Source organism: Salvelinus alpinus, chromosome 1, assembly GCF_045679555.1.
Source record: "Salvelinus alpinus chromosome 1, SLU_Salpinus.1, whole genome shotgun sequence".
In the NCBI taxonomy this organism is placed as follows: domain Eukaryota; kingdom Metazoa; phylum Chordata; class Actinopteri; order Salmoniformes; family Salmonidae; genus Salvelinus; species Salvelinus alpinus.
This window is the reverse complement of record NC_092086.1, coordinates 41,802,124-41,827,557: the sequence shown is the minus strand read 5'-3', so window position 1 is coordinate 41,827,557 and position 25,434 is coordinate 41,802,124. Positions and strand designations below refer to the sequence as shown.

Genomic DNA, 25,434 nt, shown 5'->3' with positions numbered 1-25,434 from the left:
CTCTCTCTCCCACTTAGTCGTCCGCTGTCTCTCTCTCTCTCTCTCTCTCTCTCTCTCTCTCTCTCTCTCTCTCTCTCACTCCCACTTAGTCGTCCTCCGTCTCTCTCTCTCTCATGTATTGATTTGACGTTTGTTTATTTGCTTACTCCCTGCTCCCCAGACAACTTCACTGAGTGTAAAGCAAGAATCCCCCTGGGTATTTGGGTCTTGTGCATTGATAACACACCACCCTTATAGACGTACATTGCAGCCATCCTCTCATGCATTTTTTATATCTTTTTTCTGCTGTCCTTATCAATGCTCAAGAAGATCTCTGTGAACTCTCTGTGAGTGGTTGCAGCCAGCTGGTCATTATGTATGTTCAACGATTCTCTGCCTTTTTTTGCTTTTTGCCAAATGGCTTTTTATTGATCACGCCGGAGAGTGGAAACATTTCCTCTGTCAGTACATTTCTTTAATGGCATCAAAGACTTCCTCCACACTCAGGCCGACTAAGCCCCAGACACCTGTTGTGCTGTATATTAAAAAGAGAAAAAAACACTATGGTTCTTCTTTAGAAGGGCCAGCTCCTCATCACGCAAACAAAAACTGTTTTGGCTCCAGCTGTTGTTGCTGATAGCTCCATTGATAATAGGATTAGGAGACCCTGGACATTTCTGTCTTCACCCACTCCCATGGTGGCATTACACCTACAACCCACCCTCACCCCCAGTCCCAGCCCTTCACTCCAGGATTAAACTGGCTCTGTGGAAATATATCCTATCCTCCCTTAGACCTGGCTGCACCCTGCCCAGCTGTAGAGATGGAGTACACCATTTTTTCTTGATCAAAATCGGGCTTAGGTGATGCGCGTGGTCAATAGTGCGATCTCCGACTGAACATTTTAGAGGCTCTCATGACTGCAGAGACAGAATTTAGCTTTTTTTAAAGCTAATTCTACACAATTTCACATGGGGGCGGAGAGATATTTTTACAGTTTTAAAGCTAGTTTCCTGCATTTCTATACATTTTGTCATGGCTTATGCCGTGTTCTTATGCTATCTGAGTGACTCAAACATTGTAACAAAATCAATGGGGGCCCAATGCCGTGACATTTTTGGAATTTTATATTCCAACTGTCTAGTTTTTCATTTTGATGATTGTTAGTTCTCAAAGATGATCTTATTTAAAATATATAGGTCCATTATCTTTTTTGCATACATTATATCTGGTTTTAGTCGTTGAATTTTACACTGAAAATGTTTTACCATCCCGAAAAGTATTATTTTATATAAATACTGAACAAACATTCAACAATTTCAACGTTTTTACTGAGTTACAGTTCATATAAGGAAGTCAGACAATAAATTCATCAGGCCCTAATCTATGTATTAATCTATGTATTTCACATGACTGGGCAGGGGCACACACATGCATGGACCTGGGAGGGCATAGGCCCACCCACTTGGGAGTCAGGCCCACCCACTGGGGAGCCAGGCCCAGCCAATCAGAATTAGTTTTTCCCCCCACAAAAGGGCTTTATTACAGACAGAAATACTCCTCAGTTTCATCAGCTAATCAGTTGGCTGGTCTCAGACGATCCCGCAAGGTGAAGAACTCGGATGTGCAGGTCCTGGGCTGGCGTGGCTACACTTGGTCTGTGGATGTGAGGACGGTTGGACGTACTGCCAAATTCTTTAAAACGACGTTGGAGGTGGCTTATGGTAGAGAATTAAACATTCACTTTTATTTCAGCTCATGAAACATGGGACCAACACTTTACATGTTGCGTTTATATTTTTGTTCAGTATATATATATAATACATTTTCTAGACTGTTTGTACTTAGGTGGCCCGGGAAAAAAACCCTGGAGTGGTTATGTTAAACTAGTATACATGATCCCAACCCATGTTCCCATGGGCATGTCACAAAGCCAAACCTACCTTGCCCATCCAGTCAGTCTTAACAAGAGCTGTTCCTTTGTCAGTCCAGCTATAGTTCTGCTCTATTCTGCCATGCTGGCTAAATGCCCACTGGCTTTCCTCACAGGATTAGATATGTTTACTGCTAACCCACCCTGATCATGGATGGATCATGAAAGACTGTCCTCCACGGTGGTATGGGGCAGCCAGACCTGTTGTTTGTGACTACTGCTCAGTGCAGCTGTGATGGATGTTGTACAGGTTATTGTGAGTGACGTTTTGAGTGTTTTGAGGCCTGGGGTCTCATGGGATTGCGGTGGTGTTATAGGATTGAGGAATGTGTTACAACGAAGAAAGGCCTGAAACAATGTTATGTGGGGGCATCATATTTTACTCCAATTGGCCAAGCATAAGCACCATTTTAGAGTGAGTGGGAAATGAGGTTGCTGATTGGAGTCATGTAGGAGCCAATGTTTTATCTCTGCAGAAATGGGCAGTAATCAGTGGCTTTGTAATCCCAGCCAGAGACAGCATTCTGACTGACTGACTGACTGACTGGCCCAGCTGTGGTGCTGAAATCACAAACGGATAGCTTTCATAATTCAGTAATCTTTTTCTGTAATACTTTATTTTAGTAAATACAAGGTCAAAAAAATAAAGCTTTTTGACTTACCTTGGAACTTTTCCATGGGTCAAGGGCCACTTCCAACATACAAAAATTCTTCCATTACTTGGGTACAGCCACCACAGGCTGTCACAGATCAACCCCAAACAATGTCGCTAAAGGACTTTGTTTGAATTTAGTTTATTTTGACATTCAATGCTTAAAGATAGAGTCCGCAGTAGGGGGAAACAGTGCCACCAGCTGCCCCACCACCGTTGTTATTGATTTTTGCAGCATGGTAAAAATTGCAGGACATATTGTGCTCTTCTGGAAAAACAGGTTTGCAGTAACGTCTTTGTTGTTGTAATATCGCAAACGGATGTGCCTGCTTCACCATTAAGGATTCCAGCTTTAAGTGGAAGCTATGCTGAGCAGCATTGTTTTGGTGTGCTCTTTGGCTGGGAGGGAGGCACCATTTTGAGGTGTGAAGGTGAGACATTCCACAGTGCTGTGACCACTGAGACTGTGAGCAAGTCAGTCTGTACTAGGAAGATAAGATCATGGCCATGCAGTGACCTGATTGTGGTTACCTACGTTAATGGTGATGAGGTAGCCTCCCGGTGAGGTCATGTGATAGCGTCTGCTCTGTGGGAGTGGTGTAGGGCGTAAGAGGAGCACAGACGCAGTGCTTGATGGGTGCAGCGACGGCTCTGCCATCCCAAGACTGTCTGTTCTGTCTGCCCAGGGGCCATTAATGTGAGCCGAGGAAGAAAAACGTCTATTATCAGTCTCAGTCTAAAAGTAGAGAGAGAGACGTGACCTGGCTGGCTGTAAAACAACAGACGAGCACAAGACCAACTGTACCTCTCATAATTCTCTTAAAACACAGACTTTCAGACTGGGTCAGGTAGAAATGGTGAGGATCAAACAGCAGTCCTTTTCACATGCCATGAAACATGGTGCTTAGAATAAGTCACTGCCTGGAGAGACAGAGAGAGGGAGGGAGTGAAAGTGGAGAGAGGGGAAATACATGACGGTTGGAGGGTACAGTAAATGACTGTTTGGTTGTGAGTTAGATTTGTAATTGAGCTGACGTTGCAACTTGTCATCTTGATAATTGATAATTACCACCATCGGTGGTATGGCAGTTGTAACCACCCTCCAGCTCTCCTTCCTGCTGCTCCTGTGGTGTCTCAACCACACTATAGCTCTGATTAGATCGGTTTACTCCTTCACTTATTTTAGCTCCCCAATTGTACCCCACCTTGCATCAATCACACTAGTGGAACTTAGGGTATTTTGAAGTGGTGTTCCCACTGTTGACTAGGCATCTGTCTTAGTGTACTGTGAGTAAGGAATGATGCACTTTGCTATACTTTACTATTTTATTGTTTTATAGTACACACAACAGTACTGTGCTCATTAGTCAGTTGGGAACATTAGTCAACAACATACAGACACACATATTGGTGCTGTCTTTGCCTTCCTGTTTGCGGACGCCTGCCGTAATCGTCAGCAGAACTAAAGATGGATCATCAGCTTTATAGGACGCGCTCTTATCCCCTCTGCCATAATCATTTTTAATCTGCTCTCGGTGTCCATTAAAATCTGTTTCCAATTCCTTCTTTTCTCAGAGCTTTCAGTGCGGTGTGCAGTGTCTTTCCCTGACCCCTCTAGGTGAGGGAGCTGTAACATTAAGCTCCTATAAAGCATGTCAGTGAAGCCCTTATCAGTGGAAGTCAGGAGCCAGGCAGAGAGACAGGGAGATGAGGACAGAGGGCTGGATATAGAGAGAACCAATACTGTTGCTGCTCAGACTTTAGACCAACAAAGTGTTCAAAGAAGATTTGCCACAACACAAAAATCTAAGTAGATCTTAGCGCTGCATTGATTCTCTCTCTCTCTCTAACAAACACACAAACATAGATTGAGTTATTTCCGTGGTATTCGGTCGGGCGCAGTCACAGGCAGACGCCCTGAGTGGGGCATTAGTCACGGCTGAGCTGTGGCAGATTTGAATCGGTCTGCTGGAAAATCACTCCCTTCCCTGATTTTTTTCATGCACCACTGTCCTGAGGCTGTGTTTGTGGAGTGGAGCTCACAGTCTAACACAGCATGGTTCTCAGTCAGTCATTCAGACCTCCTTTCTCTCTCTCTCTCTCTCTCTCTCTCTCTCTCTCTCTCTCTCTCTCTCTCTCTCTCTCTCTCTCTCTCTCTCTCTCTCTCTCTCTCTCTCTCTCTCTCTCTCTCTCTTTCCCTACCCTCGACTGGGCCTTAGTGAGTGGGAGGATGTAGCTAACGACCCTGGACAGGCTCGCTGCGGAAATCCCCACGCCAGACCATCTGAGTCAGAGCCAGGAGTCACACAGTTTGGAGGCCCAATTTCCCTGGAGTCAAAGCACAGAGACATACACAACCCCATGAGCCAGGAGTTTGTCTCTCGCTCTCTGTCTCTGTGTCTCTCGCTCTCTGTCTCTGTGTTTCTCTCTCTCTGTCTCTGTCTCTGTGTCTCTCGCTGTCTGTCTCTGTGTCTCTCGCTCTCTGTCTCTGTCTCTGTGTCTCTCGCCATGTTCTAAGCTGCCGACTAGAAAATAACAAAGAAATGGCAACAGTTAACATGGCTGTGAATCTATCGTCCCATAAAGCACCTCAGTAATTCTCCCTCTGCTCTGTGTCATGACCATATTCAGGATGACTGTTGTAGGTCACCAACTTTGTTTGCAATGTGCTGCTTTATGCAGGTGGGTTCAGTAGAGCATTGATAACAAAGTAGTCTATTTAATAAATGATTCCCTGGTAATGTCAGAATTCTCCATCCACTGGTCTACATGAGTGGGACACAGAGAGACACATTTGTACTTCCCTTTGGATGTTGTTTGGAAATGCAGTCTTCAACCCTCTGAGGCCTGAACAGAGAGACTGATTGTGGTGGTGCTCACAATGGACAGAGTCAGCAACACAAATACATAAGCATTTATTGAAGTCTCTTGAGAAGATGGACCCCTCCACAATGCTGCTTTTCATGGGGATAGACTCTTCCCCAGCTGTGGACCGGGCACTCCTGGCATACACACACACTCTCACACACTCTCTCTCTCTCTCTCTCACACACACACACACACACACACACACACACACACACACACACACACACACACACACACACACACACACTCACAGTCTTGTACAACTAACCTTGTGGGGACACAAAATTCAATCCCATTCAAAATCCTATTTTCCCTACCCTAACTCTAACCGCTAACTCTAACCTCTAACTCTAACCTCTAACCGCTAACTCTAACCTCCAACTCTAACCGCTAACTCTAACCTACTCTAACTCTAACCTCTAACCGCTAACTCTAACCTCTAACCGCTAACTCTAACCTCCAACTCTAACCGCTAACTCTAACCTCCAACTCTAACCTCTAACCTCTAACTCTAACCTCTAACCGCTAACTCTAACCGCTAACTCTAACCTCCAACTCTAACCTCCAACTCTAACCTCTAACTCTAACCTCTAACCGCTAACTCTAACCTCCAACTCTAACCGCTAACTCTAACCTACTCTAACTCTAACCTCTAACTCTAACCTCTAACCGCTAACTCTAACCGCTAACTCTAACCTCTAACTCTAACCGCTAACTCTAACCTCTACCTCTAACCGCTAACTCTAACCTCCAACTCTAACCTCTAACTCTAACCGCTAACTCTAACCTACTCTAACTCTAACCTCTAACCTCTAACCTCCAACTCTAACCTCCAACTCTAACCGCTAACTCTAACCTCTAACTCTAACCTCTAACTCTAACCTCTAACTGCTAACTCTAACCTCTAACTCTAACCTCCAACTGTAACCTCTAACTCTAACCGCTAACTCTAACCTACTCTAACTCTAACCTCCAACTCTAACCTCCAACTCTAACCTCTAACCGCTAACTCTAACCTCCAACTCTAACTCTAACCTCTAACTCTAACCTCTAACTCTAACCTCTAACTCTAACCTCCAACTCTAACTCTAACCTCTAACCTCTAACTCTAACTCTGACTTAGTCTTACTCTAACCTTAACCCCAAAACCTAACCATAACCCTAAACCTAACCCTAGCTCTTAACCCTAAACCTAATTGTAACCTCAGCACTAAACCCCATAGAAATAGCATTTGACCTAGTGGGGACTAACAAAATGTCCCCAGTTGGTTAGCTTTTTGTTCGTTTACTATACTTGTGGGGACTTCTGGTCCCCATAAGTATAGTTAAACATGCCCACACGCACACACACATAATCTCCCGTCATACTTACAGGTTAAAGTTGACTATTTATTGACATCCTCTAATATACAATATTTTTTATTCATAGCATACAGAAAAAGTCCAAAACATACAAAGTTCAATATGCTGATTCGGAGGCTTAATTATACAATCTCACCTAAACCTTCAAATCAACTCAAATTGTATTAGTCACATGCGCCGAATACAACAGGTGTAGGCCTTACAGTGAAATGCTTACTTATGAGCCCCTAACCAACAATGCCGTTTAAAAAAAATACGGATAAGAATAAGAAATAAAATAACAGTTAATAAAGAACAGCAGTAAAATAACAATAGCGAGACTATATACAGGGGGCTACCGGTACAGAGTCAATGTGCGGGGGCACCAGTTAGTTGAGGTAATATATGTACATGTGGGTAGAGTTATTAAAGTGACCATGCATAGATGATAACAACAGAGAGTAGTAGCAATGTAAAAGAGGGGGGCAATGCAAATAGTCTGGGTAGCCATTTGATTAGATGTTCAGGAGTCTTATGGCTTGGGGGTTGAAGCTGTGTAGAAGCCTCTTGGACCTAGACTTGGCGCTCCGGTACCACTTGCCGTGCGGTAGCAGAGAGAACAGTCTATGACTAGGGTGGCTGGAGTCTTGGACAATTTCTTAGGGCAACTTTCCACTGGTATATGGTATTGTAGGATTAGGAGGCCACTGGGCCACACCCTTTCATAAATACAGTGCACTAGCATAGCCTTTCTGTACACTACAGTAATGACACCTCTTTAACTGTTTTGTACACTGTACTCCAACTCTGCCCCTGGGAGCGTGTTGTCACAATTAGGAGCATTGATTCTCCACTCTCAGCCTCACTACTCTACGTTTCCACTGACATGGACTTCCATGCTGTTTTATTCATAACTCTTCAGTTGGTGTGTATATTAATTATCTGAGTGGTAGCTCTCTCAATGTGATGTGTTTGTCTGCTGTGAACAGTGGTTAAGCAGCACATCAAAGGGAGGAGGGGAGTGAGTGGTAATTGGAATTCACTGTTGCTCCCCACCAGGCCCTCTTAACCCAAATCCCAGCCACTGCTGCCTGCTCAATGGGGCTGTGTGGAGATGAGAGGATGTGAGGAGAATTCAGACAACCTCACATATCTCTCCTGTTTCCCTGGAACCTCTCTCTCTCTCTCTCTCTCTCTCTCTCTCTCTCTCTCTCTCTCTCTCGCTGTACTGGTCGTCTTGTGGTGAATGAGCGGACCAAAGCGCAGCGGGTGATGAATACATAATGAATATTTATTAACAGAACGACGAAACACGAAATAACACTTGAATAGTACAAAATAACAAAACGACGTAGACTGACCTAAAACATGAGAACTTACATATACACGAAGAACGCACGAACAGGTACAGACTACAAACAAACGCTCCAGTCCCGTGTGGTACGAACATACATACAGACACGGAAGACAATCACCCACAAACAAACAGTGAGAACAGCCTACCTTAATATGGTTCTCAATCAGAGGAAACGTCAAACACCTGCCTCTAATTGAGAACCATATCAGGCAACACCTTAAACCCAACATAGAAACACATAACATAGAATGCCCACCCCAACTCACGCCCTGACCAACTAAACACATACAAAAACAAGAGAAAACAGGTCAGGAACGTGACACTCGCTCCCTCATTCTGTCACTGTCTGGGTCTCTAGATGACAGTGCAAAGGGAGAACACACTATTAGACATAATACCTCACTGATATAACTTTGACAACAAAATCACTTGTGATTACATGACAAAGTGTAGTCACTAGGCCATGAAATTGATGGATAATAGTGATATTGAGAGAGTTGTGTCCTGTTTTAAACACTCTTTCTCTCCTCACCTTTACTTTCTCGCTATCTCTACCGCTTTGTTTTTTAGGAACTTGTGGTGATGCTCATGATTGCCGATGTTCTCTGCTGACCCCAGAGGTCACTGTTTCTCATCCTCTGACACTTATAGCACAACACCATGTTCATTCTCTCTCCTTCAGGGGCTATCAGCACACCTGCCCCTTGTGGCACACCTCTCTGTGCTTTTGACAGCTTTCTCTAGGAAGACCTTGATGGGTCATCTACAGGTCACTGTCTATCACCTGTCTGAACATCCACTCCCACACAGTGGCTTCATATTGCTTCTGGTTTCATCCATGACCCCAACTCCAAAACATGTCATCGTCATCCTCCAGTTTGTTCCTGGAACTGCCAATCCCCCAGCAGTTCCCCCATCCCTCATTTCTCTTCCCCCAGAATATCCCATCAGAGCACACATGACTGAGCTGGAAAGGACATTGTTATTAAATGATAATGACTTATACATTAGTGCCTCATAGCCTATCAATTAAGCAGCAGCACTATGCTTTCTCATTTCCCTGTCATTGTCATTATTGATATTTGCTTATGCATCACCAAGCATCACAGGTGTGAGGGAGGGTGTTGGGAGGGAAGTGGCGCAGATAGACAACAGTGCTTCCCTTAAAGTCAGTGAGATAGGCTTTATGTTTATTTATAGAGGCAGGCGAGGCAAACCGGCAGTCAGGCCATTAACTTCATCAAAGGGATGGCTTTCAGTCAATGGCTACATCGAGCTGAGAGGAGCTACTACACACTGGGGCCCAGCCACAGCATGGCAGATAGACTGACTGAGGGATGATGGGAGAGAGGAAGAGGGTGAGAGAGAAGAGGGAGAGGGATGAGGGTGGCTCCCATTTTCTTGTTTCTTTCTCTCTATGGCTGTCTTGTGTGTTACATGTCACGTACATACATACATACATACATACATACATACATACATACATACATACATACATACATACATGACCTCTCTATAGGAAGTAATTATATGGGACACTTTCATTTCCTCTGTGGTGATGGGCAGCATTTGCACTGTTACTGAGTAGGCTGTCGTGTGTGTGTGTGTGTGTGTGTGTGTGTGTGTGTGTGTGTGTGTGTGTGTGTGTGTGTGTGTGTGTGTGTGTGTGTGTGTGTGTGTGTGTGTGCCTACCTGTATGTGTGTGTACATCTGTGTGTTTATGAAAGAGAAAGTGTTTTGACAGTGTGTGCCTGGTCTGACATGGCTGTGAGCCATTCTGAGCGTGACCTAGGGTAGCCTCTGAGTCAGGGCTTCAGACTGACACAACCTCACTGAATCAGTCACTGACAGGAAGAGGCTGGAGGCAACATGGACGCTGCGGCTGTTCTGCTGGGTCACTCCTCTCACTGCTCTTTGTCTATAAACTTGACCTGTTTGTTATGGTTATTCAGCCTCTCTAGTAGGGCTGGGCGATATATACAATGTATTTTATTAATTCAAATGTATGTTTTTGCACGATATTCGAAATGCCTGTATCTCAAGAATTTAGTTTTTTTGTATTTTTCGTTTTTATGAGTGTTTAAGTCCGCTTGTTCTCATGTTGTGTTTTTGATCTTGTCTCCTTCGCGCCTTCTGTGCTGTGTGCACCTTCCCATTTACACGCATTGGGCTTATTTTGGACAGATTTTGCCGAGAGTGAAACCTCTCGCGTCGCCTCTTCCTCTCTGTTTACACACACCAAGCCCCTCCCCCTGCCACTCACACCAACAACGTTGAGAGATCACTTCTTCCTCTCTGTTTACACACACCAAGCCCCTCCCCCTGCCACTCACACCAACAACGTTGAGAGATCACTTCTTCCTCTGACAAGCGGTTTCAACTCGCTATTTGCATTTGAGGTTTGGTCCAACAGAATTGGTCATATGGACACATTGAGACATTATTTTATTGTAATAGGGGATAAGTTAACCTTTAACGATACAATTTTTATGTCTCAACTACTCAAATTGCGCACAGAGCAGACACTTCTAACATTGATTCTGGAAAATTCATGCTCAGTTTGTCATTACCACGTACCGCTATCAGCATTTTAGCCAAATACTGTTATTTTAGCTATCTAGTCTGTGTTTTATAAAATGTGCAATAATCATAAAACACAATTATATAAGCATTTGGGGAAAAATGGAGATATGATTTTTAGCCCATATCGCCCAGCCTTACTCCCTAGGGTTGCACAAATCCGGGAACTTTCAATAAATTCCCTGGTTTTCCAGAAATCCTGCTTGGAAGATTCTGGATTTCCTGCTTATTCCCTCCTGATTCCAGAATCCTCCAACTGGGATTTCGTGAAAACCAGGGAATTTATTGTAAGTTCCCATTTTTCATCCCTAATCCTCCCTCCCTCTCACTCTCATGATACAAAGCCTGTGACATAGTTTAGTTCCACTTCCTGTTCCCTGTTCTGTGAAGCAGCTGTGCCTCTGTTTCTCTCCATGGGTGTTCTTCTCCATGTGGCCTGATGCTATTTATGACCAACATGCTTCTGTTGTAACATGATACATACAACGACTGCTGTGCGTCAGTGTTTCCCTGTTTGGACAAAAGACAAGAATAGCTATTGATTCCCTTAGCTTTTATTAGCAGGTGTAATTAACTATGTATGACTGCTTTTTCTGTGACTGATTTGAAAGCTTTTTGTGGTTTCCTGGTTGTGATATCTTGGCCTTTGAACGTTTTCACTCAGCTGTGCTCTCTACATCCTTCTGTGTCTCTCACCTCTCCCCCAAATGAACACACACACACCGGTTGCATCACGGCCTGTTACGGGATTAGCTCCGTCCAATGACTGCAAGGCCCTTCAGCGGGTGGTGAAGATGGCCCAGTACAGTGCATTCGGAAAGTATTCAGACCCCTTGGCTTTTTACACATGTTGTTATGTTACAGCCTTATTCTAAAATGTATTAAATAGTTTTTTCCCCCTCATCAATCTACACACAATACCAAATAATGACAAAACAAAAGCAGGTTTTTAGAAATGTTTGCAAATTTATTACAAATAAAAACCGTAAATATTACATTTACATAAGTATTCAGACCTTTTACTCAGTACTTTGTTGAAGCACCTTTGGCAGCTACTACAGCCTCGAGTCTTCTTGGGTATGGCGCTATAAGCTTGGCACACCTGTATTTGGGGAGTTTCTCCCATTCTTCTCTGCAGATCCTCTCAAGCTCTGTCAGGTTGGATGGGGAGCGTCGCTGCACAGCTATTTTCAGTTCTCTCCAGAGATGTTCGATCGGGTTCAAGTCCGGGCTCTGGCTGGTCCACTCAAGGACAGTCAGAGACTCGAAGCCACTCCTGCGTTGTCTTGGCTGTGTGCCTGGGGTCGTTGTCCTGTTGGAAGGTGAACCTTCGCCCCAGTCTGAGGTCCTGAGCGCTCTAAAGCAGGTTTTCATCAAGGATCTCTCTGTACTTTGCTCTGTTCATCTTTCACTCGACTAGTCTCCCAGTCCCTTCCGCTGAAAAACATCCCCACAGCATGATGCTGCCACCACCATGCTTCACCATAGGGATGGTGTCAGGTTTCCTCCAGAAGTGTTGCTTGGCATTCAGGCCAAAGTGTTCAATCTTGGTTTCATCAGACCAGAGAATCTTGTTTAACATGGTCAGAGTCCTTTAGGTGCTTTTTGGCAATATCCAAGTGGGCTGTCGTGCCTCTTACTGAGGAGTGGCTTCCGTCTGGCCAGTCTACCATAAAGGCCTGATTGGTGGAGGGCTGCAGAGATGGTTGTCCTTCTGGAAGGTTCTCCCATCTCCACAGTGAAACACCTCCCTTACCAAGGCCCTTCTCCCCCAATTGCTCAGTTTAGCTGGGCTGCCAGCTCTAGGAAGAATCTTGTTGATTCCAAACTTTTTCCATTTAATAATGATGGAGGCCACTGTGTTCTTGGGGATCTCAATCCTGCAGAAATGTTTTGGTACCCTTTCCCAGATCTGTGCTTTGACACAAATCTGTCTTGGAGTTCTACGGACAACTCCTTTGACCTCATCAAGTTGTAGAAACATCTCAAGGATGATCAATGGAAACAGGATGCACCTGAGCTCAATTTTGAGTCTCATAGCAAAGGGTCTGAATACTTATGTAAATAAGGAATCAAAAAAATCTAAAAACCCGTTTTTGTTTTGTTATTATGGGGTATTGTGTGTAGATTGATGAGGAAAAATAAGAAAATAAGAACAATTAGAATAAGGCTGTACCATAACAAAATGTGTAAAAAGTCAAGGGTTCTGAATACTTCCCGAATGCACTGTACATCACCGTGCTCCCACCCATCCAGGACATCTACTCGAAACGGTGCCTGAGGAAGGCCCGCATCATCATCAAGGACCCCACACACCCCAGTCATGAGCTGTTCACTCCCTTACCGTGAGGCAGACGTACCGGAGCATGAGATCTGATACCAAAAGGCTCAGAGACTGTTTCTATCTACAAGCCATCAGACTGTTGAACACTTGAACTGGACCTGCTCTGATTCTTCGCACCTAAGCACACATGCACTGACACACACACACACACACACACACACACACACACACACACACACACACACACACACACACACACACACACACATATATACATTAATTCTACACACACTTCACAACTGCTGCTACCAGACTCTTGTTATGATTGCCATACTGCACAATTTAAACACTTGTCCCTGAATCCCCCCTTCCCCAAAACATGTATAAATATTGGACACTAAATTGTACCATCCTGTATTATACTTATACTAAAATGTTTATTCTATTCTACTGAGCCATTTACTTTATATTCCTATTCTTATCTTTTATTATTTCTTATTGTTGTTGTTCTATTGTCCAGAAGGAACCTGCAAGTAACAATTTCTTTGGACAGTGTATACCAGGTGTATCCCGACTAATGAAAATTGAAACACACACACAGCATCTGGCAGTGTGTTTGATGTGATCAGTGTCTATCACAGCAGCCTGTCGCTATGCTAAGAGCAGCCAACAGCAGGAAGCAAAGTGGCATTGCTCACTCGCTTACAAAACCACATCACTCTCCTCTGTGTGTGTGTTTCTGTAGTGTTGCTGTTAGTCTCTCGCTCTCTCTATAGGCTAGAGAGCAGAACAGGAAGCAGTGGGGTGGGGCTGGGGCTGTGTCGCTCTCTCTCTTCCTACCTCTTCCTCGCTCACTCGCTTCAGATTGAGTCTCTTTTGATTCCTGGCGGGAAGGAAGCACATCCCGGATTTGAGGAGGCAGGAATAGCTCTCTGTACTTTGAGTGGCGGTTCTGGTGTGAGAGTGTGTAACTGGGCAGAGGGGAGGGGTTGGGCAACACAGAGAGAGCCAGGGTGGGCCATGGCCAGCGAGGGAGCTTTGGCGGACTGCCCAGGGGAGCACACAGCTGCAGACCACCCCACTCACACTGAACAGGACCAGGGGGACACCGAGTCTTCGGTAGGCACACTCTGTCTGGGCACCATACAACATGGCTGCCTTCCACACTACAGTGTGTTTGTGAGTTTCCTCTCCGCTTTCTGCTTCATGTTCACTTCCTTCTCAGTCCATGCCATTTCTGATGACTCATGTCGGAGCTGCTTTTAGTATTGTCGCATTGTTTTCAGCTCCATCTGAGTGGAGAACTGCCTCTATTCAATTTCTCTGTATTGTTCCATTGGAGGGCATTGCTAAATGGCAATAAATGTATAGTAGTGAGTCACATGGTCAATGGTCCGGCCCTTTCCTCCTTCCTCTTATGTTGTTGTCTCTGCTATTCTTCTCTCCTCTGTGCCACTGTTGCTCACCTCCTGCCTCACTATTATTAGCTGTTCATTTTGAGACGAGTGTGTGTGTCAAACTAGTGTGTTGTGTGTGTGTGTCTCAGTTCTGCTCAACAAGTGGGTGTTCTTCCTGTCTTAGTCCTACCAAGGCTCTATTCCTCCCTCATCTTTCTCTCTCCTTGTATGTTCTCTACCTCCATCTCTAGATGATTTTATTGCAGAGAAGGACAGGGCTGGGAGCACAATGAAGCTACAGCCTTGGTGTTGTTAGGACAGTAACACCATGCTCCAGCTAACTGGGCCATTTGGCCCACAACTTATGATCATGTTGATACCAACAGTACTAAACTCAGCAAAAAAAGAAACGTCTCTTTTTCAGGATCCTGTCTTTCAAAGATAATTTGTAAAAATCCAAATAACTTCACAGATCTTCATTGTAAAGGGTTTAAACACTGTTTCCCATGCTTGTTCAATGAACCATACACAATTAATGAACATGCACCTGTGGAATGGTCTTTAAGACACTAACAGCTTACAGACGGTAGGCAATTAAGGTCACAGTTATGAAAACTTAGGACACTAAAGAGGCCTTTCTACTGACTTTGAAAAACACCAAAAGAAAGATGCCCAGGGTCCCTGCTCATCTGCGTTAATGTGCCTTAGGCATGCTGCAAGGAGGCATGAGGACTGGATATGTGGCCACGGCAATAAATTGCAATGTCCGTACTGTGAGATGCCTAAGACAGCGCGACAGGGAGACAGGACGGACAGCTGATCATCCTCGCAGTGGCAGACCACGTGTAACACCTGCACAGGATCGGTACATCTGAACATCACACCTGCGGGACAGGTACAGGATGGCAACAACAACTGCCCGAGTTACACCAGGAACGCTCAATCCCTGCATCAGTGCTCAGACTGTCCGCAATAGGCTGAGAGAGGCTGGACTGAGGGCTTGTAGGCCTGTTGTAAGGCAGGTCCTCACCAGACATCACCGGCAACAACGTCGCCTATGGGCACAAACCCACCGTCGCTGGGCCAGACAGGACTGGAAAAAGTGCTCTTCACTGATGAGTCGTAGTTTTGTCTGACCAGGGGTGATGGTCGGATTTACATTTATCGTTGAAGGAATGAGCGTTACACCGAGGCCTGTACTCTGGAGAGGGATCGGTTTGGAGGTCCGTCATGGTCTGGGGCGGTGTGTCACAGCATCATCGGACTGAGCTTGTTGTCATTGCAGGCAATCTCAACACTGTGCGTTACAGGGAAGACATCCTCCTCCCTCTTGTAGTACCCTTCCTGCAGGCTCATCCTGACATGACCCTCCAGCATGACAATGCCACCAGCCATACTGCTCGTTCTGTGCATGATTTCCTGCAAGGAATGTCAGTGTTCTGCCATGGCCAGCAAAGAGCCCGGATCTCAATCCTATTGAGCACATCTGGGACCTGTTGGATCGGAGGGTGAGGGCTAGGGCCATTCCCCCCAGAAATGTCCGGGAACTTGCAGGTGCCTTGGTGGAAGAGTGGGGTAACATCTCACAGCAAGAACTGGCAAATCTGGTGCAGTCCATGAGGAGGAGATGCACTGCAGTACTTAATGCAGCTGGTGGCCACACCAGATACTGACTGTTACTTTTGACCCCCCTCCCCCCTTTGTTCAGGGACATATTATTCAATTTATGTTAGTCACATGTCTGTGGAACTTGTTCAGTTTATGTCTCAGTTGTTGAGTCTTGTTATGTTCATACAAATATTTACACATGTTAAGTTTGCTGAAAATAAACGCAGTTGACAGTGAGAGGACGTTTCTTTTTTTGCTGAGTTTATTTCACCTGTATATCTAACGCTGTGTTCCTTCACAACAAATAGCCAAACATTTCAGTGAGCCATTTGACACAACATTAGGACATCAGGTCCGCTATGAGAAATATTCCCAGATTACCATGACTACTCTGCACTGTTGTTGTGCAAGGTTGCCTGTTTAATAGCCTGTGTAAGTAGCCCTCAAAGAACCAATAGCTCGGCTTGGCTGCAGCCTGCTGTATTGTATTGTATTGCAGATGGATTATGGTTCTAATGAGAGTCTGCCTGGTAGGAGCCGGGCTCTGCTCTGTTATGCCTGGCGTGGTGCTGAACAGGCCAATAGGGACGCTGCTGTAATCAGATCTGCAGGCTGGAGCCAGGCCCGGGTCGCTGAGTGGCCTACAGCAGTCAGTCAGTCGTTATGAGAGAGGAGGGTCTGTCTCTGTCTCTGTCTCTGTCTGTCTGTCTGTCTGTCTGTCTGTCTGTCTGTCTGTCTGTCTGTCTGTCTGTCTGTCTGTCTCTCTCTCCATGCTGTAGGATCTGGGCTCTGTTCAACTCTAATAATGAGCTGTCTCTGTTTGATTGTTGCTAATGTCTGCTGTTGGGATTTACTGTGATAGTGTTGCATGCCGGTTTGTGTGTGTGTGTGTATGTGAGTGCATACATGCAAGTGTGCTTATATGCATGCAATTCCGTTACATGCATGTATGTCTGTATTTGTGCCTAATGTCTATCACACTGTCATGTGTGTTTGTGTGCTGTATCTGTTTCTGTGTGGCTGGCTGAGAGCTGGCGTGCTGACAGCGTGTCTGTGTGAATCAGTGGCTCTGAGCAGGAACAAGCCCTGATAGATTTTAGTCTCTATTAATGCTGCCCTAATCTGCTCTGATCTGGTTACCATCAGGAGGGGACGTGAGCCCTCAGGCCTTGACTCACTTAACGTCTCAGTCTCACTCCGCTGCTCTTAGAGACTCAGTTTTCTGAAGGGAAGCGCTCACCTCGCACTGACTGCTCCTCTCTCTGTCACAACTCCTTTTTAAGTCCCTGACTCCGTCTGTCCCTTTCTGTTGCTGTCTTGGCCTCTGTTATATCTACTCTAGCCATGGATCTACAGTACTTTTACTCTTTGCTGCGCTGCAGTCACACAGGATGTGAGCTGAAATGTTGGGCTCTTTGGTTTGGGCACCTGCCTCTGAGACCCATTGGAAACACATTAGCCAGCTCTCTCTCTCTCTCTCTCTCTCTCTCTCTCTCTCTCTCTCTCTCTCTCTCTCTTCTCTCTTCTCTCTTCTCTCTTCTCTCTTCTCTCTTCTCTCTTCTCTCTTCTCTCTTCTCTCTCTCTCTCTCTTCCGTGTACAGATAAATGCTCTTGTCTATCCTAATGTTTACTGCTAGTTTAGTGCTGCTCAGTTAAACCTTCTGACCTACAGGGCTGTGTGGGAGACATCTGGTGTCAAAGGTGAACACAACCTAGTCCCCTGCACCTCCACTCCTCCAAAACCCCTAATTAGGCCCTTTTGCATCGAATTGGAAATACGGCAGACCTTTGTCTATCGTCTCTCTGCTATCACTGCAATATCATCTTGGCACAATACATGTCGCAATGTATTTGACCGATACTAATCTATTATCCATTCTCTCTCCCCCTCTCTTCTTCCTCTCCCTCTGTCAGAGTGACCCAGGTGGGCTGTTACTGCTGGAGCAGATGGGTCTGGACCAGAGCTCAGACTTCTCTGACTCCAGCATTCAGCAGCGGCTGGACGAAGCGAGGGATCACATCCGCCGGGAGATCAGGTTAGCATTACTATTTAATTACTCATTTACTATTCAATCATTTCTATGATGTCTTGATTAACTACTCATTGTGCGATGCTACAACTTATGAAAAGTCCCTGTGAATTGACTGGATCAGGAAGGAGCTGAAGATCAAGGAAGGAGCAGATAACCTGAGGAGAGCCACCACAGACAAGAAGAATGCCCAGCAGGTGGACAGCCAGCTCCGCAGCTCCAACCGCAGACTGGACAGCCTGCACTCTAAGTTACAGGAGCTGGACGCTTACATTGTGGTCAAAGGAGGGGACAACAACAACACAGGTATCACTGACGGGGATGGAACTATGAAGCCAATGGAGTGTAGCCTTATACCATTGGATGGATTCGAACAAAACTTGAATATAAAAACATGTTGGCCATTGTTAATGATTATAATAACTGTCAGTTAATACCATGACCTTTGACCCTCAGATGCCCCCAAGTCTCCCGGGGCGCGCAGCCGCTCGGCCAATCAGGACCGGATCACAGCTCTGGAGCGCCAGCTCAACATCGAGCTCAAGTGCAAACAGGGAGCAGAGAACATGATCCCCATTTATGCCAATGGAGTCACCAAGGTACTGGACCTGACTGGACCACCTAACCCCTCTAATATATACATCTACTGTAGCCTATGTACAATACAGCCAGCCCCTCCACAATCTCTCTTTCTCACTCTTCTGAGTTCATGTCTCTAGTCAGATCTTCCCTCAGCCTGATTCTTCTCTGAGTAGTGAAGGTTAGTCAGGGGTGTGTATTTGTGAGCTGTCTGCTATTTCACTGTCCTCACTGTATGGTGTCCCTTGTAGGACAAGAAAATGCATCAGACGGCCCAGCAGATGCTGCAGGACAGCAAGACCAAGATTGACATCATCCGCATGCAGATCCGCAAGGCCATACAGGCCACTGAGCAGACTGAAGATATCCAGGGTAAATATCAGTGTCTGTCTGACTGTCTGTCTCTGCCTGCCTGCCTGCCTGCCTGCCTGCCTGCTTGCCTGCCTGCTTGTCTGTCTCTTCATCCCTCTGTGTCTGTCTGTCTGTCTCTAATCTGTACATCTATCGTTAAATGTTTTATGAAGTGTGGGTAACAGATCAATGCCCTCCCCAGAAGTGCAGAGTGGACATTATTATAACCTACTCCACTCCATACACCACACACACAAACACACTCACACACTCACACACTCACACTCGGGCTCACTTCCACACAGAGCGCAGGTTAAGGCCTTATTGATGTTCCTGCATCCCCATGATGTTGCCCAACAGCAAAAAGTCATGCTTCATTTACCCAAGGTTAGAGACAGAGGGAAAAGGGAGAGAGAGAAAGATAAGGAAACAAATAGTAAGATATGGAAAGCGAGAACGAGAAAGAGAGTGAGAAGATGAGAAAAGCACAGGAAGTAAAGATACAGATTTAGGCCCATATCTTTAAATGTATTGCTGTGTCTATTTCCCTCTCCCTACCTTCTTCTCTCTACCTTCCTCCCTCCTTTGGTTTAAGAATAGATCAGAGCTGCAGGGCATTTAGCCTCATAAGTCATGAACCATCCCTAACTTAGGACACACACAGACGCACACAAATCCATCAAAAGCCCAATCTACACAATACCCCATAATGACAAGACGAAAACAGGTTCTTCGAAATGTTTTTAAATTTATTACAAATAAAAAAACAGAAATACCTTGTTTACGTAAGTATTCAGACCCTTTGCTATGAGACTCAGGTGCATCCTGTTTCCATTGATCATCCTTGAGATGTTTCTACAACTTGATTGGAGTCCACCTGTGGTAAATTCAATTGATTGGACATGATTTGGAAAGGCACACACCTGTCTATATATGGCCCACAGTTGACAGTACATGTCAGAGGAGAAACCAAGCCATGAGGTCGAAGGAATTGTCCGTAGAGCTCAGAGAGGATTGTGTCGAGGCACAGATCTGGGGAAGGGTACCAAAACATTTCTGCAGCATTGAAGGTCCCTAAGAACACAGTGGCCTCCATCATTCTTAAATGGAAGAAGTTTGGAACCACCAAGACTTTTCCTAGAGCTGGCCGCCCAGCCAAACTGAGAAATTGGGGGAGAAGGCCTTGGTCAGGGAGGTGACCAAGATCCCGATGGTCACTCTGAAGGAGCTCCAGAGTTCCTCTGTGGAGATGGGAGAACCTTTCAGAAGGACAACCATCTCTGCAGCACTCCACCAATCAGGCTTCTATGGTAGAGTGGCCAGATGGAAGCCAATCCTCAGTAAGAGGCACATGACAGCCCGCTTGGAGTTTGCCAAAAGGCACCTAAAGGACTCTCAGACCATGAGAAACAAGATTCTCTAGTCTGATGAAACCAAGATTGAACTCTTTGGCCTGAATGCCAAGCGTCACATCTGGAGGAAACCTGGTACCATCCCTACGGTGAAGCATGGTGGTGACAGCATCATTCTGTGGGATGTTTTTCAGAGCCAGGGACTAGGAGACTAGTCAGGATCGAGGGAAAGATGAACGGAGCAAAGTACAGAGAGATCCTTGATGAAAACCTGCTCCAGAGCGCTCAGGACCTCAGACTTGGGCGAAGGTTCACCTTCCAACAGGACAACAACCCTAAGCACACAGCCAAGACAACGCAGTGGCACAGCCAGAGCCCGGACTTGAACCCGATCGAACATCTCTGGAGAGACCTGAAAATAGCTGTGCAGCGACACTCCCCATCCAACCTGACAGAGCTTGAGAGGATCTGCAGAGAAGAATGGGAGAAACTCCCCAAATACAGGTGTGCCAAGCTTGTAGCATCATACCCAAGAAGACAAGAGGCTGTAATCACTGCCAAAGGTGCTTCAACAAAGTTCTAAGTCTGAATACTTACGTAAATGTCATGTTTAATTATTAGATTTTTTTTTTTTACATTTGCAAACATTTCTAAAAACCTGCTTTTGTTTTGTCATCATGTGGTATTGTGTGTAGATTGATGAGGGGGAATGTATTTAATCCATTGTAGAATAAGGCTGTAACAACAAAATGTGTAAAAAGCCAAGGGGTCAGTAAATGGTTTGTTATCGCTCTCCCCAGGTAAGCCAGACACGTGTGGGGTGGAGCTGCGTGTGGAGGAGCTGTGGCATCATTACCGTGTGGAGCACGCCATGGCTGAGGGAGCCAAGAACATGCTGAGGCTGCTAGGAGTAGGGAAGGTCCAGGACAAGAAGGCCATGTCAGAGGTCAGAGTTCACACACAAGACTACTGTATGGATCTCACACATGAACGTACATTTAATACACACACACACACACACACACACACACACCATTTAGGGCACATTTAAATGCACACACACACAAACACACACACCATTGTAACCCCTCTCTCCTCTCTCCCCCCAGGCCCAGTGTGGTCTGAGTGAGTCGTCCCAGCGCTGTGACCTGCTGAGAGGCTCTCTGGAGCAGCATCTACTGGAGCTGACGGACGACCACCCCAAGGCCTGCCTCATCAAGGAAGAGCTGGTGCTGGCCTCCTCCTCAGCCTTCAGCTCCAGACACGGAACCCCCTATGTACACAACCAGTACAGCACCCTCTGCAAGCCCTCCCCACTCACTGGTACATACACTCATAGTCTATCACTGACTCTTACAGCCTCTCTATACCCTATCACTGACTCTTACAGCCTCTCTAACCCCTATCACTGACTCTTACAGCCTCTCTATACCCTATCACTGACTCTTACAGTCTCTCTAAACCCTATCACTGACTCTTACAGCCTCGCTATACCCTATCACTGACTCTTACAGCCTCGCTATACCCTATCACTGACTCTTACAGCCTCGCTATACCCTATCACTGACTCTTATAGTCTCGCTATACCCTATCACTGACTCTTACAGTCTCTCTAAACCCTATCACTGACTCTTACAGCCTCTCTAAACCCTATCACTGACTCTTACAGCCTCGCTATACCCTATCACTGACTCTTACAGCCTCTCTATACCCTATCACTGACTCTTACAGCCTCTCTATACCCTATCACTGACTCTTACAGTCTCTCTAAACCCTATCACTGACTCTTACAGCCTCTCTATACCCTATCACTGACTCTTACAGCCTCGCTATACCCTATCACTGACTCTTATAGTCTCTCTATACCCTATCACTGACTCTTACAGTCTCTCTAAACCCTATCACTGACTCTTACAGCCTCTCTATAGTCTCTCACTATCTCTCTGTCTATACCTAACTGAAGGCTCTAATGCATCAGAAACGCATGGATTCAGTTGGATATCTCTCCCATATCCAGTGGCTGAAGTTATAAACCTTTTGAACCAGGTATGATACTCTCACTTCTACTCAAACATCACATATCATCTCTCTCTCTCTTTCTCTCTCTCTCCTAGGTACGCTGCAGGTGCATCTGCTGGGCTGTGTGGGGGTGTTGGAGGTAGTCCCGGGGCGCAGTAGAGGAAACCCGGTGGTCTTGCCGTGCTACAGCCCAGGGGACGGACGCTCCTTCAAACTCAGTGGTCTCTACAGCCGCAGCACCAGCAGCATGAGCCTCAGGATCCCCAGCAAGACCGACGAACTCTCCTGTAAGTGTGTGTGTGGAGGGGGTTCACATATCTGTCCATTTGTGTTGTGTAGTGAGTTTCTAAACATGTGTTATGGTATTGTGTTGAACAGCGGAGGTGAGTGCGGTGTTGAAGCTGGAGAACACAGTGGTGGGACAGACATGCTGGAAGACAGTGGGAGAGCAGGCCTGGGACCAGACCTTCACTGTAGAACTGGAGAGAGTAAGATATTACATTACACACACACACAAAGAGACATTGAGAGAGAGAGAGACATTGAGAGACATTGAGAGAGAGAGAGAGAGAGAGACATTGAGAGAGAGAGAGAGAGAGAGAGAGAGAGAGAGAGACATTGAGAGAGAGAGAGACATTGAGAGAGAGAGAGAGAGAGAGACATTGAGGGAGAGAGAGACATTGAGAGAGAGAGAGAGACATTGAGAGACATTGAGAGAGACTGAGAGACATTGAGAGAGACTGAGAGAGACTGAGAGACATTGAGAGAGACATTGAGAGAGACATTGAGAGAGATTGAGAGAGACTGAGAGAGACTGAGAGACATTGAGAGAGACTGAGAGACATTGAGAGAGACTGATAGACATTGAGAGAGACTGAGAGACATTGAGAGACATTGAGAGAGACTGAGAGACATTGAGAGAGACTGAGAGACATTGAGAGAGACTGAGACATTGAGAGAGACTGAGACATTGAGAGAGACTGAGAGACATTGAGAGAGACTGAGAGACATTGAGAGAGACTGAGAGACATCGAGAGAGACTGAGAGAGACACTGAGAGAGACACTGAGAGAGACATTGAGAGAGACATTGAGAGAGACATTGAGAGAGAGACAGAGAGAGAGAGAGAGAAAGAGAGAGAGAGAGACATTGAGAGAGAGAGAGAGAGAGACATTGAGAGAGAGAGAGAGACATTGAGAGAGAGAGAGAGAGACATTGAGAGAGAGAGAGACATTGAGAGAGACTGAGAGACATTGAGAGAGACTGAGAGACATTGAGAGAGACTGAGAGACATTGAGAGAGACTGAGAGACATTGAGAGAGACTGAGAGACATTGAGAGAGACTGAGAGACATTGAGAGAGACTGAGAGACATTGAGAGAGACTGAGAGACATTGAGAGAGACATTGAGAGAGACATTGAGAGAGACATTGAGAGAGACATTGAGAGACATTGAGAGACATTGAGAGAGATTGAGAGAGAGAGACATTGAGAGACATTGAGAGAGAGACATTGAGAGAGAGACATTGAGAGACATTGAGAGAGAGACATTGAGAGAGACATTGAGAGAGACATTGAGAGAGACATTGAGAGAGACATTGAGAGAGATACATTGAGAGAGAGAGAGAGAGAGACATTGAGAGAGACATTGAGAGAGACTGAGAGACATTGAGAGAGACTGAGAGACATTGAGAGACATTGAGAGAGACTGAGAGACATTGAGAGAGACTGAGAGACATTGAGAGAGACATTGAGAGAGACTGAGAGAGACATTGAGAGAGACATTGAGAGAGACTGAGAGACATTGAGAGAGACTGAGAGACATTGAGAGAGACATTGAGAGAGACATTGAGAGAGACATTGAGAGAGACATTGAGAGAGAGACATTGAGAGAGAGACATTGAGAGAGAGACATTGAGAGAGACATTGAGAGACATTGAGAGAGACATTGAGAGAGACATTGAGAGAGAGACATTGAGAGAGACATTGAGAGAGACATTGAGAGAGACATTGAGAGACATTGAGAGAGAGACATTGAGAGACATTGAGAGACATTGAGAGACATTGAGAGAGACATTGAGAGAGACATTGAGAGACATTGAGAGAGACATTGAGAGAGAGACATTGAGAGAGAGACATTGAGAGAGACATTGAGAGACATTGAGAGAGACATTGAGAGAGAGACATTGAGAGAGAGACATTGAGAGACATTGAGAGAGACACATGGAGAGAGAGACATTGAGAGAGAGAAAGAGAGATAGACATTGAGAGAGACATTGAGAGAGACATTGAGAGAGAGAAAGAGAGAGACATTGAGAGAGAGAAAGAGAGAAAGATAGAGACATTGAGAGAGACATTGAGAGAGACATTGAGAGAGACATTGAGAGACATTGAGAGACATTGAGAGAGACATTGAGAGAGACACATTGAGAGAGAGACATTGAGAGAGAGACATTGAGAGAGAGACATTGAGAGAGAGACATTGAGAGAGAGACATTGAGAGAGAGACATTGAGAGAGACATTGAGAGAAAGAGAGAGAGAAAGAGAGAGACATTGAGAGAGACATTGAGAGAGACATAGAGAGAGAGACATTGAGAGAGAGACATTGAGAGAGAGACATTGAGAGAGACATTGAGAGACATTGAGAGAGACATTGAGAGAGACATTGAGAGAGAGACATTGAGAGACATTGAGAGAGACACATTGAGAGAGAGACATTGAGAGAGAGAAAGAGAGATAGACATTGAGAGAGACATTGAGAGAGACACATTGAGAGAGAGACATTGAGAGAGAGACATTGAGAGAGAGAAAGAGAGATAGACATTGAGAGAGACATTGAGAGAGACATTGAGAGAGAGAAAGAGAGAGACATTGAGAGAGAGAAAGAGAGAAAGATAGAGACATTGAGAGAGACATTGAGAGAGACATTGAGAGAGACATTGAGAGACATTGAGAGACATTGAGAGAGACATTGAGAGAGACACATTGAGAGAGAGACATTGAGAGAGAGACATTGAGAGAGAGACATTGAGAGAGAGACATTGAGAGAGAGACATTGAGAGAGAGACATTGAGAGAGAGACATTGAGAGAAAGAGAGAGAGAAA

At 45.5% G+C, this 25,434-nt stretch overlaps 1 protein-coding gene across 7 annotated transcripts in view; it reads left to right on the top strand.

Annotated features, from left to right (window-relative positions):
* Positions 1–25,434, top strand: part of LOC139576320 (serine/threonine-protein kinase N2-like) — a 40,728-nt gene that overhangs the window by 5,293 nt on the left and 10,001 nt on the right. For 2 of the 7 annotated variants that reach the window (XM_071402314.1, XM_071402306.1), the window contains exons 2-9: positions 17,914–18,035; positions 18,154–18,335; positions 18,486–18,628; positions 18,860–18,980; positions 21,112–21,257; positions 21,421–21,634; positions 22,426–22,617; positions 22,709–22,818. In XM_071402314.1, coding sequence (XP_071258415.1) covers positions 17,947–18,035; positions 18,154–18,335; positions 18,486–18,628; positions 18,860–18,980; positions 21,112–21,257; positions 21,421–21,634; positions 22,426–22,617; positions 22,709–22,818 — 1,197 coding nt within the window. In that variant the 5' untranslated portion in view covers positions 17,914–17,946. Of the gene's footprint in view, positions 1–13,789; positions 14,174–17,913; positions 18,036–18,153; positions 18,336–18,485; positions 18,629–18,859; positions 18,981–21,111; positions 21,258–21,420; positions 21,635–22,425; positions 22,618–22,708; positions 22,819–25,434 lie in introns of those variants that run through there. The other 5 variants (XM_071402320.1, XM_071402295.1, XM_071402330.1 and 2 more) reach the window with 5 other exon arrangements.